Source organism: Erithacus rubecula (genome assembly GCF_903797595.1).
Source record: "Erithacus rubecula genome assembly, chromosome: 20".
Classification (NCBI taxonomy): domain Eukaryota; kingdom Metazoa; phylum Chordata; class Aves; order Passeriformes; family Muscicapidae; genus Erithacus; species Erithacus rubecula.
Window position 1 is genome coordinate 2,105,246 of NC_136672.1, and position 12,959 is coordinate 2,118,204.

The 12,959-nt window shown below is 40.3% G+C and overlaps 1 protein-coding gene across 3 annotated transcripts in view; it reads left to right on the forward strand.

The window, feature by feature from the left end:
- The window catches only part of LOC306810474 (myosin heavy chain, skeletal muscle, adult-like), a 42,765-nt gene that overhangs the window by 23,664 nt on the left and 6,142 nt on the right, over positions 1-12,959 (forward strand). The window contains exons 1-21 of one of the 3 annotated variants that reach the window (XM_079323133.1): positions 4,480-4,722; positions 4,810-4,953; positions 5,045-5,201; positions 6,497-6,524; positions 6,623-6,737; positions 6,831-6,923; positions 7,022-7,085; positions 7,166-7,264; positions 7,359-7,462; positions 7,537-7,675; positions 8,381-8,499; positions 8,597-8,746; positions 9,101-9,271; positions 9,782-10,091; positions 10,227-10,297; positions 10,961-11,048; positions 11,142-11,259; positions 11,416-11,539; positions 11,619-11,755; positions 11,856-12,111; positions 12,606-12,848. In XM_079323133.1, coding sequence (XP_079179259.1) covers positions 4,516-4,722; positions 4,810-4,953; positions 5,045-5,201; positions 6,497-6,524; positions 6,623-6,737; positions 6,831-6,923; positions 7,022-7,085; positions 7,166-7,264; positions 7,359-7,462; positions 7,537-7,675; positions 8,381-8,499; positions 8,597-8,746; positions 9,101-9,271; positions 9,782-10,091; positions 10,227-10,297; positions 10,961-11,048; positions 11,142-11,259; positions 11,416-11,539; positions 11,619-11,755; positions 11,856-12,111; positions 12,606-12,848 — 2,937 coding nt within the window. In that variant the 5' untranslated portion in view covers positions 4,480-4,515. Of the gene's footprint in view, positions 1-4,479; positions 4,723-4,809; positions 4,954-5,044; positions 5,202-6,496; positions 6,525-6,622; positions 6,738-6,830; positions 6,924-7,021; positions 7,086-7,165; positions 7,265-7,358; positions 7,463-7,536; positions 7,676-8,380; positions 8,500-8,596; positions 8,747-9,100; positions 9,272-9,781; positions 10,092-10,226; positions 10,298-10,960; positions 11,260-11,415; positions 11,540-11,618; positions 11,756-11,855; positions 12,112-12,605; positions 12,849-12,959 lie in introns of those variants that run through there. The other 2 variants (XM_079323131.1, XM_079323132.1) reach the window with 2 other exon arrangements.

Below are 12,959 nucleotides of genomic sequence, written 5' to 3' on the forward strand. Positions count from 1 at the left end.
CTAGCTAGCACACACTTTGCAGCAGCTGCGATTAAGAAGAGACTGCTCAGGAGAGATGTGCTTTATAAACACAATCATACTGAATTTTGGGGCCTATTTTAACCCTTCATAGGATGCTACATTGCATGTATTATCATAGATCCATTCTCAAACAGCTTTATTTTCAGCTATGTCCACAGCTGTACTCAAAACAGATAAGTCAACTCTGCTTTTCTTTCACATTTTAATTAGTGATTTCTACAAGCACTCACTAGCAATGAGTACTAGAACCCAAAATAATATCTATCCATACTGTAAGGAGCAGTTTTAGTCTCCTATGGATGTTACATGAGTTGCTTGAGCAGTGTGGTAGCCCCCTCTTATTAGCAGTTGATATTTCTGTCCTGAAAGGACAGCTGCTGAGAAATGAGGAGATACTTGGTGAAGAGCCTGAAGCAGGAAACTTGAGGAACCTGAATTCCCTGAACAGCATGAGCATGGAGAAATTTTAACACAGAACTTCAGTGCTGGGCATGGCAGGAGCTATAAGGAATTCAGCTTCCCAGTTTTCACCTCTCCTGAGTACAGTTTGTTTAGTAAGAGTCTGCTATTCAACCAAAAAAGGCAAGCAAGGTTATGGTCAGTATACATTCCTCAGAACTGAATGACTCATCTTTCTCCAAGGATTTGTGAATAGCAACTGAACGTACAGAGAAATTTTGCAGGAGGTCTCAATTCCTATACAAAGAATTATTTTGTGGAGGGTGCATTATTAATCAGAAATTAAATGCCCTCTCCATTACTGCATTGCACCAAACAAAAATTCAAAATTTCCACACCAGTTCTCTGGTAATGGGCAGCTCTTCTTCCTAAAGCATATGAAAAATTAGCCTTTTGAGATATTCTACTGTCTTCATAACACATTTAGTGAGCTCAGGGGTGAGTTCTGGGTTTGGCTTCCCATCTGGGGCCCTAAATGTGCCAGAGGAGTCTTGGAAGGGGCTCCTACAGCACAGGAAATCATCTGATGCTGCATAGTGCACTGGATCACAGACACTGATTTTCTAACCACTTCACTGTGATATTCCTTGACCTATTTTAATGATTGAAATGCAAATGACGGGAGAAAAATGTCTTTAGATATAGAAGATCTGAAAAAATCTAAATGATTAAGATCAAGTGTGGATGTGGCACTTGGGGACAAGGTTTAGGGATGGACATGGCAGTCCTGGGATGACAGTTGGACTGGTCTTTTCCAGCCTGAAAAAATTCTGTAGTTCTATGATACTGTAATTATGTCCTTTCCTAAAATAGGACCAGTTAGTCTCCTGAACTACCAGCAAATTTCTTTATCCCATACCACCAGCATTACACACCTTGCAGCCTTGAATGCCCTGACAAAGAAGGTGCTGTATTATTAGGTGCTTCTGGGACTGTGAATGTGTAAATACACTTATTTTGATGGTATGGCACTGCAAGGATGAGGTTTTATCAGAATGAATAGCAGCTGGAATTGTATGCCAAGGTTTGCGTGCTTGGCACAAGAATGGCATGCTGGTTTTTGGGGAGTTGCAGGTAGGGAGGGGATATAGGAACCTCAGGAACTTCAGGTTTGACAGAGGGAGCTTGTTATTTATGCAGACAATCAAAGATGCAAGTACTCATCAATTTCGAGTAAGAAATATAGGACTGTCAAAAGTGAGAAAGCAAAGTTTCTTGAGAAATCACTTTTAAAATTAAATACACTCTAACTCATATATTATCTATGCATGCACAACCATATATTTTATTTTGATGTGATAGTGCATCCTCCCTTCCTTCTCAGGTCTGCTCTATAATCTCAGGAATTCCCATAAAGCTTGATAGTGTCCCTTAACTCTACCAAGAGCACTTGCATGGCTAAGGTGGGAGCAACAGTGCTGTATTAGGAACTCCTGTTGCCTGGCTAAGGTGAAGGATGAGAGAGGGAATAATCAATCACTTGCTGAAAGACTTGGAACTTTCCTTACCTAAATCACAGACGTGTAGAATGGTTCAATTTTTTGCTGGAGTTTTGGTAACTCCAGTACCATTGCTACTGGAATTTTGGAAGCACCAGTAATTACTGACCTGGATTGTGTCCAGGATGGAAATGTATGGATGGCTAAAACCAAATATCTTGCGACCCTATAAATAGCAGGCCTTAGTGAGGCAACTTTGAGCTCTCCTGAACTGCAGCAGGCTACAACCAGCATCTCCCTCAAAGTGGGGTTCCTCTCAAAACTCATTAATTCTCAAGTTTGTGAAAAATGGAGGGCTGATTTTCAAAAAAATCACCAGAAGTTGAATAATCAGACTGATATCTTCCACTCCCTGAGGCTCGGCAACTGTCCACTGAGAAATTCCAAGATATTTGAAGTGAATATTTCACTGAACTCAGAGGGACTTTTAACAGGTGTAACCCTTATAATGAATCTATATATAATGTGTGTGTACATATATATGTGTGTGTGTGTGTATATGTATTTATATATAAATGTGACATTTATATACACACCTTCATGTCTGTGTGTGTTCATGTGTGAGTTCATTTAAGCACTCTACAGCAAGTATAGTTTTAATGTTGCTATCTAGGATCTATAATTAAGTCACAGTTGCAATTATAGTAAATCCTTTTGAATAACTTAATGAATATCAAATTAGTTAATCATTAAGTCCTGCTAAAAGCTTTTGGACACAAACTGTTGAACAGATCTGGTATTATGATTGGATCCAACTGTACCTAGACTCTGTCAGGAGTTTAGAAACCAATGGTCCATCCGTGAACCTCATAACTCAACAGGAGGATTTTTCTTATGATTCTTACCCTTATCCTTTGCATCCCCAGTTGCTGGACAAATCATTCTAAAGGAATTCTTAGTCAATTTTTCTTGGTCTTTGGAGCAACCTTGCCATCAAACTTTGTTATGCTTTTGCAAATTTATATTGAATCCTCTTTCACTAATGCCTTTGATGGTGATACTTTAAGCAACTCTAACTCATTTGCAACATTTGATTCCTTAACAGTCAGCTCAGGAATTTATTCAAGAGCTCCATATCAAAGTAGAGTCTCCCATTACTTGGGATCAGGCTCACAACTCATTGCATTTCAAATCATTTCAGCAATTGAGAGTGTTCTATACAGAAAACTCAGCTGTAATAGATTTCTACTTCCTGCTGTTTAGAAAATAGCACTGAAAAGTGGCTCCCAACATTATCTGCTAGTTTTTGACATATTTTCCCTGTTCCTCCCAATGCATATGTTCCTAAAGCATCATAGGCGTTGTCATCACCATTACATGACTGAAAAGTTGTGGTAGAAACATACCAAGGAAACTACCATGGGTCAAAGAGCAAATCACTGAGAAAGGCAGCAATAGAACCATGCAAGTTCTCTAAGTGCCTTGAGTAGTCTAGATTCTCTCCTTAACACTCTTGACAAATTATTTATAGATGTATTCACGTAGTCAGTAAGATATAAAAATGTTCTAATTATATCATTCAAATCAAGTGACAATTATGCCCTTAGTTTGACAGACAATGCTTGGCCAAAAAAGGTTTGCCAGAAATGTTTTGACCGAAGAAAGGGGGACCATCTGCATCATCTGCAGACGAGACGCTATAAAATCTGCCAGGGACAAGTCTAGCCTGTCTCCGCAGAAGGCTTCTAGGTAAGTGCATGCATTTCATGAGCTTGGAGAAAGAGACAATGTTCCTGTTTAATTTCTTCTATTTCTAACAACTATTTCCATGAGGAGGTGCCCAAGTGAACAAAAACTTACAGTGTGATTTTGATGCATGTCTGTATTTTCAATCTACAGTATTTATGGAGTTATGTTCAAGTAACAACTGCCATATCTATTTTACAGGGTTGGCCATATTCCAGGATACAAGCTGTTATCCAAAGGTAATACACTGAATAATCCATTCCTATTCTATATGCTAGGACAGGGCTTCTAAAAAGCTGCATGAATTCTCTTAATAAACCCTCTTATATTCCAGCTGAATTTGCTTAGGCTAGATAATTGGAAATAGGAAAGATCTAAAAAATGCAGTAATTTTTCATTTTTAATAGAAAAGGTAATCCTTTCAGCAAGAAAGTACTCTCTTGAAGATTCACTGCTCATAATTAAGGACCAGATCAGAGAGTGATTTTTCTATGTCTGTAGATTCTTTTATGTGAAAAACTCAAATCTTGTCAGAATTCAGGGTGGCTTACCAAACTATACTCAATATTCAAATATTCTATTTACTGTTACAAGGTCTACACATTGTAGAAGTCTGTCTTACTCTTGGGTTCAGACTAGGGTACTTTTAACTTCAAATCAAAGTGGATTAATTGGTTTCTTCGTAAGAGCCTATTTTGGAGACTCACTAGGAATGTAGTGAATGCTCTTTTTTTTCCAAAGATCAAGGAGCTTTCTCATTGCTTTAGACTGTAATATTCTTCTTGATGACCAATAACTTTTTTTTCTTCACAAGACACCTCTGCTGAGGAGCTTTCATTAGAGGGCAGCCATGGCCTCTGGAGACGCGGAGATGGCTGTTTTTGGGGAGGCAGCTCCTTACCTCCGAAAATCAGAAAAGGAGAGAATTGCAGCCCAGAACAAACCTTTTGATGCCAAGTCATCTGTTTTTGTGGCTCATCCTAAAGAATCCTTTGTGAAAGGGACAATCCAGAGCAGGGAATCAGGAAAAGTCACTGTCAAGACTGAAAAGGGAGAGGTGGGTCAAAAACAAGGCTGAATGAAAACATTTGATCCCACTTTGAGCTTTTGAGTGATACATGTGAATCTTTTGTTTTCTTGGCAGACCCTGACCGTGAAGGAAGACCAAGTCTTCTCCATGAACCCTCCCAAGTATGACAAAATCGAGGACATGGCCATGATGACCCACCTCCACGAACCCGCTGTGCTGTACAACCTCAAAGAGCGTTACGCAGCCTGGATGATCTACGTAAGTGGCAGCAGCAGCTTCCTTTGGGCAGCCTCAGGAGCTGCTGGGCCAGGCTCAGGGGAAGCCAACGTGCTGTGTCCCTTCCTCACAGACCTACTCGGGTCTCTTCTGCGTCACTGTCAACCCCTACAAGTGGCTGCCGGTGTACAACCCCGAGGTGGTGTTGGCCTACCGAGGCAAGAAGCGCCAGGAGGCCCCTCCACACATCTTCTCCATCTCTGACAATGCCTATCAGTCCATGCTGACTGGTGAGTGCTTGAATTTCTTTGAACTGCTCTTGAAATCATCTATCTCTCGAGGGAAATATAGGGTAATCTCTGGAAATATGCCAGACTTAAAAAAAAATTGTGTGTGTGAAATTAATGGAATGTTAATGCACTTAATTCTAATGGTCTGTAAGAGCTGACTGTCAATGTTCCCATTAGAATAACTAAAGACCTGGACATAAGCTAGAGAGTGTAAATTCCCTGGAAAGAAATCACCTGTTTTGTAGTGTAGACCTTATGCCTATAATGGAATCTTGCATAAATAGATGGATTTATGTATCTTAATCAGCTAATTAGCCTCAGACAGAGAGTACAAGTTAAATGACACATACCCTATAAATGATGTGCATAACATCAATTTAAATTTTCAAGCATCTGTATTGACAAATAAAACAGAGATCTCTACCTTAAATGGGTACTTAAGCCTCACCTGAGGCATTTATTATGTAAATGGTTTTCATTATGTAGATCATGGCCATGTGATCTAAATTACATGCAGCCTTTAGTGATCTCTGGAACTTCTGCACTGATGTGTATTTGCATCTATAAATCAATTGCACTGTAGAGTAAAAAGCAAACTTAATATAATATATCAAAGAAAAAAATACAGCTTTTATTTAAACTGAGTGACTTTAAAAAAATTTCATTCTGCTTTTTCATCCTCCTTTCACCTCATTTTCTCTTCCTTATATATACATTGAAATAAAAGGTGTGAAGGATTTTACAACTTCTTCTCTTGTTATTTTCTTAGACACTGGGAAATGCATTCAGAATAGAAAAATAAAAAATGAATGTTGTTAGGGTATAATCTCTAGAATGCATAATTTCTGTATATATAGGGATTAAAAAACAGAAGTGAAAAAGGGTGAAAGAGGTTGGTCAGATGTTTCTGTAATTAATGATTCCTCCAAATGTCCATGAGATTATTCAAGAAACTTTTAGATTCAGAAGAATTTACATACACAAAATCACAACCTTAATATTTTCATTACCTCTACTTGCCTATAAAGAGAGAAATAAGTAGCTTGATGAAAAGACAATGTCAGGAAAGACATAAGACTACTGAAATTTCTCTGAAGTTATTCCTTTACAGAACCAATTGCTAATAGCTGAAGTACAGCTGATAGCATCAAAAGTAGCACTAGAATTCCCTGGGCATTGCTTGCAATTTTCTTTTCCTGGATACTCTGGAAGCTTCAGTTCTTATTTTTCTCCTAGTTCTTGGATTTCTAATTTCTCTTTTCTTACCTCTGTTTCTTACCTCTGTCTCTTCACAGATCGGGAGAACCAGTCCATCCTGATCACGTACGTACACCCCCTGCGCGGGTCCCTGCGGGGCTGCCCGGGGCCAGGGCACCTCCTGCCTGACCACGCACCCTCTGCTTCTCTCTTGCCTTTGGCAGCGGAGAATCCGGGGCCGGGAAGACTGTCAACACAAAGCGTGTCATCCAGTACTTTGCAACAATTGCAGCCAGTGGAGAGAAAAAGAAGGAAGAACATGCATCAGGAAAAATGCAGGTAAATTAGCAGACACATGTTGGGATCAATGCCTTTCTTTGTTCCTGACATGATTTTTGGAAAGGATAACTAGGAATAATTATCTCCCTGTAGGGAACGCTTGAGGATCAAATCATCAGCGCCAACCCACTGCTGGAGGCCTTTGGAAACGCCAAGACCGTGAGGAATGACAACTCCTCACGCTTTGTGAGTTGTTACTTGGGACAACTGTTAACATCAATTCACATATTTTTGCTGTCTGGATTGGTAAAACAAGTCTCAATGGACTTTCCTGCTGCTTTCAGGGTAAATTCATCAGAATCCATTTTGGTGCCACAGGCAAACTGGCTTCTGCTGACATTGAAACATGTAAGACACCCTTCACACCTGATCTCCCTTCCCTCCAGCCTTCGCCACTTCTTGTTCTTGAGTCCTACCATCTTTGCCAGATCTGTTGGAGAAGTCCAGAGTCACTTTCCAGCTCAAGGCGGAAAGGAGCTACCACATCTTTTATCAGATCATGTCCAACAAAAAGCCAGAGCTAATCGGTACAAAAGATCACTATTTTTTTGAAGGAATATCAATTCATTGTGTTATCTGAAAAGTAATGTAAGCTTGTTTTTCTCCTTCTGCTACTTTCAGACATGCTCCTCATTACCACAAACCCTTATGATTTCCACTTTGTGAGTCAAGGTGAGATCACAGTCCCCAGCATTGATGATCAGGAGGAGCTGATGGCCACAGATGTGAGTAACTTTACCAAATGATAGTCTGGTGGATTTGAGCCTTCGTATATGTATATTTGTTTATCTGTTGCCAGAGTGCCATTGACATCCTGGGATTCAGTGCTGATGAGAAAACAGCCATCTACAAGCTGACAGGGGCTGTCATGCACTATGGGAACCTGAAGTTCAAGCAGAAACAGCGTGAAGAGCAGGCAGAGCCTGATGGCACAGAAGGTATCAGCAGATTCACAAGCTTTCCAAAAGAAATAGTCTTATTTTCAAAAGGATTTAGGCAGATTTCATGCTTTAAATGTGTTAACTAAGAATAAGAGTAGTTGTTCCTTCACTAGATGCCAGCTGAGTCATTCATCTCATGTAATGATACCTGTAACTTTTTCCTCTGTGACTACTATATAAGAGATGCAGTGTGCACTGACAGGAAGCCAGAAGACTTGCATGTCAATTGCTGTAACATTGCTAATAATACTTAAGTTGAAATACACCTTGCAACCTCTGCTCTAGAATGGAACATTGAAATGGTTCAGCCTAATGAGACACAAGGCTGTGCTCCGCTTCACCCTCACCTACTGGAGAAAACTCTGATGTGTACTTCATTAGTCTCTGTCACAGCAGGAAGCCCAGTCCATACCTTCATCTTTCTGAGTGATAAATTCTTCTGCTATAGAACTAGAAAGTTTGAAGTTCCATACTGATACCTGAAAGAGGATAAAGGCGATGAGGTCTCCTAAAGAAGTTTGCAGAAACTGAAGATCAGAACGAGTTATAGACTCTGAGTCCTGAACTCAAAAGGGAAATCAGCTTTGTAGCTTTGACAAATACTCTTGTGCAACATGTGGAGAACACTGTTGGGCCAGTCAGTCTAGCACCGACTTCTAGGAATTTTTGAATATCTAATCTTCTGTCTTTTTTGATGTTTAGTTGCTGACAAGGCTGCCTACCTGATGGGTCTGAACTCAGCAGACCTGCTCAAGGCCCTCTGCTACCCCCGAGTCAAGGTGGGGAATGAATACGTGACCAAGGGCCAAACTGTGCAGCAGGTAGAAAAAATATGGTAATGTTCAGCATTCTGTGATGGTTCCCATTGATTCTCCTCTTCTGTGTATAGTAACCTCCAAAGCTTTCTCTATGCTTTAGGTGAATAATTCAGTGGGTGCCCTGGCAAAGGCTGTCTATGAGAAGATGTTCCTGTGGATGGTTGTTCGCATCAACCAACAGCTGGACACAAAGCAGCCCAGGCAGTACTTCATTGGTGTCCTGGACATTGCTGGCTTTGAGATCTTTGATGTAAGGAGCACAGTTTTCGTAGCATTTTTGTAGAACTATAACTGAGAATTTTGAAATATCTTTAATAGAAGTTGAGTATCTCCCTACACTTATTCGTAGAGCTTTTGGAATCATGTTTCTTATCCTGAAACAAATAATAGAATAGAAAATTAATCTTCTACTTGCTCTAAATTAGAAACTTCTTTTTTTTTTTCTAAATACAAAGCCTATCCTAGAGAGACATCAAAGGAAAACTACACAGGAAGATGACTTGTTTTTAAAGTATAAGACATAGTGAATTAGGATTGCACAAAAAAATACCTTGGTACTATCACTGATATTTGAAAACATTGTATATCTTTTCACGTCTGACAGTTCAACAGCTTTGAGCAGCTGTGCATCAACTTCACCAATGAGAAACTGCAACAGTTCTTCAACCACCACATGTTCGTGCTGGAGCAGGAGGAGTACAAGAAGGAGGGGATTGAATGGACATTCATTGACTTTGGGATGGACCTGGCTGCCTGCATTGAGCTCATTGAGAAGGTACCCTTCCTGTTCAAGTCTAATATAAATTGGGTGTTCTATGCTTGCCCAGAGAAACACTTAAAGAAGCAAGTGCTAATATTCTTAAAATATATACTGTGTGAAAGTGGCAACAGGGTAGATGTGTTTTTGGAGATCGTTACTCAGATATCAGGACTTTTAATGTGAGAATTTATTGCCAAACTACAAAATGAAGTGAAAAATGTGGTCATGTTCTCTAAGAACTTATCAGTAAATAGGTTTTATGGAGAGGACAGTATTTAATATTGTCATATCTATAATAACTTCATTAGCAAAGGCATTTCCATAATTCTGAATGAAGCAGCAATACTGGAAAAAGTTCAGCCTTAGTTGATTTTCTTTGACTTAAAGTCAATATGGGAACAGCTTCCTTTTCTGACTTGAGCAACTTTCCAATCAAGACATATCTCCTTTCTAATCTGTTTCTCCCTCTTGTCTGTCATAATTGCTAATCTGTTTCTCCCTCTTGTCTGTCATAATTTCTCCCAGCCCATGGGCATCTTCTCCATCCTGGAAGAGGAGTGCATGTTCCCCAAGGCAACTGACACCTCTTTCAAGAACAAGCTCTATGACCAGCACTTGGGCAAGTCCAACAACTTCCAGAAGCCCAAGCCTGGCAAAGGCAAGGCTGAGGCTCACTTCTCCCTGGTGCACTACGCTGGCACAGTGGACTACAATATCTCTGGCTGGCTGGAGAAGAACAAGGACCCTCTGAATGAAACTGTCATTGGGTTGTACCAGAAATCATCTGTGAAGACCCTGGCTTTACTCTTTGCCAACTATGGTGGAGCAGATGCTGGTCAGTTTTGTGGAAATTTTATTTTAAATGTGGGATGATTGTCACAGAATTAAAGCCATAAACACTAAACATCTGAAGTAGTTTTGTGTTAATTTTAAAAGTTTTTGGTTTTTTTCCCCTTTATTCAATTCACAGAGGCTGGTGGTGGGAAGAAAGGAGGCAAGAAGAAGGGTTCTTCCTTCCAGACTGTCTCAGCTCTTTTCCGGGTATAGTACTGCATCTGTTATCTCTGAAATTTGAGGAATGGGGTGAGCTAATAATAAATTTGAAACAGCTATTTTAAATTACTGTAAAGGGGGTAAATTTCTTTGGAAATTCCACATCAGGTTTTCCAGGGTCAATTTTTAAATTGCACATATGTCAAAAAATGAGCACTTAGTCTTCAAAATCATGGAAATCCACTAATTTGTGGTGGTTTTGTTGTTACTGTTTTTATTAGCAGATATCATTCAGATCTTCATATTTTTATGTCTTTGGGTAAGACTAGCATAGCAATACTAGTATTTCTGCATTTCTGTTGTGGAATTGAAAATTGTTTTCAAGGAGATATTTATCTCATTGGAATAAATCCCTATTTTTTAAAACTTAAGTAGATTGTCTTCTAAAGGCAGCATGTGAAAAATCTAAGTCATTTATTCTTAGTGATTTATGAAATTATATACTAGTTTTCACTGAACCAATAGCAGCACTGTAATATTTCAGTTTAAAAATGGTGCTCAGTATCTTCAAAGAGAAGAATTTTTTTTTGTTTCTGTGGCTTTTTCAAAGTGCTCCAAAACCCAGTTTCAGAAGTTGTAAAATTGTAACCTGGGCTTGGTGCATCAAATACTCAATGCAAGGAAACTCACGCTGGTAACTGGTCCCTCTAGGAGAATTTAAACAAGCTGATGACCAATCTGCGGAGCACTCACCCCCATTTTGTGCGCTGTATCATCCCCAATGAAACTAAAACACCTGGTAAGATGCTCAAGCAAAAAGTTCCTTGCTCTGATACATCCATTCCCCTCTGCACTGCAAGCTGTGCCATTCATTTGTGCTCTGCATTGCCAGGTGCCATGGAGCACGAGCTGGTGCTGCACCAGCTGCGCTGTAACGGCGTGCTGGAAGGGATCAGGATTTGCAGGAAAGGCTTCCCCAGCAGAGTCCTCTATGCTGACTTCAAACAGAGGTGAGAGCCCTCTGCTTGTCAGCATCATTAAAAACAGTGTTGGTTCATTCATGGGTCCATTTAAGCTGTGTTCTAATTTTAAAAAGAGCTGGTAGGGTTTAGTGGCTGCTGTGTGTTGGTCATAAAAAATAGTCTTATCTTTCTATAATTCTACAGATACAAGGTGCTTAATGCCAGTGCCATCCCTGAGGGACAGTTCATCGATAGCAAGAAGGCTTCTGAGAAGCTCCTTGGGTCAATCGATGTGGACCACACCCAGTACAAATTCGGACACACCAAGGTACAAATGCCCCCATTCCCTGTCTCCCTGGGCTTTGCTCTACCTGACAGTGATGTGCTGCAACATTGCCTCTCTCAAGGTGTTCTTCAAAGCTGGGCTGCTGGGACTCCTGGAGGAGATGAGGGATGAGAAGCTGGCGCAGCTCATCACCCGCACCCAGGCCAGATGCAGGGGATTCCTGATGAGAGTGGAGTACCAGAGAATGGTGGAGCGGAGGTACACCTTCCTCTTCTTCAGTTCAAGTCCCTCTACTGGGGAAAATTGGTCACACTCATCAGACTGAGAATATACATTGTACTTTTGAATTCTTTCTCAGGGAATCCATCTTCTGTATTCAGTACAACATTCGTGCATTCATGAATGTCAAACACTGGCCATGGATGAAGCTGTTCTTCAAGATCAAGCCCCTGCTGAAGAGTGCAGAGTCTGAGAAGGAAATGGCCAACATGAAACAAGAGTTTGAGAAAACCAAGGAGGAGCTTGCAAAGTCGGAAGCAAAGCGGAAGGAGCTGGAGGAGAAAATGGTGAAACTGGTGCAGGAGAAAAATGACCTGCAACTCCAAGTGCAGGCTGTGAGTTTATCACCTTTAGTTTATCATTCAGAATATGAGTATATACATTCAGACTATTCATTATGAACAGAAGATCAGATTATAGAAAACCAAAATTCATAAATATGGGGAATTATACACCACATATATATGTGAAGGTGAGAAAACAAATTCTGGCAGTGATGTGGTAAACACTCTGACAGCCACTGCAAAGGTACAGAGAGTTTCAAGTGGAAGCCAGTCCTCTTGTCTTCAGAGGAAGGAGGCAAATGTAGATCCCTGAGATGAGATAGAAAAATGAATTAATTTTGTGGCAAAATGCAAACCACAGCTAAAATTGGTACTTGTGAATGCATGTGTGGGAAAAGCCATCCTCCCTTAGCTTGGTAACGAGCAGTTAAGATCCTTCTGTTGTTGAAGCTGAAGGTCAGGTTCAGCTGCTATTCAGTGAAAAAAGAGGCAGAGTAGAGAGAGTTCAAAATGTTAGAACCCACAAAATTCTGTCTCCCCACCAGGAAGCAGATAGCTTGGCTGATGCTGAGGAAAGGTGTGACCAACTCATCAAAACCAAAATCCAACTCGAAGCCAAAATTAAGGAGGTGACTGAAAGGGCTGAGGATGAAGAGGAAATTAATGCTGAGCTGACAGCCAAAAAGAGGAAACTGGAGGATGAATGTTCAGAGCTGAAGAAAGATATTGATGACCTTGAGCTAACACTGGCCAAGGTGGAGAAGGAAAAACACGCCACCGAAAACAAGGTATGAGGCAGAACATGTCACTTGTGCTCTGGGAAAGATTTGTCTCGTTACGAAGTTTGTCTTGTTATGAAGTTTTTAAGCACCATTTTCTATCTATGCTTGCTCCTTTCT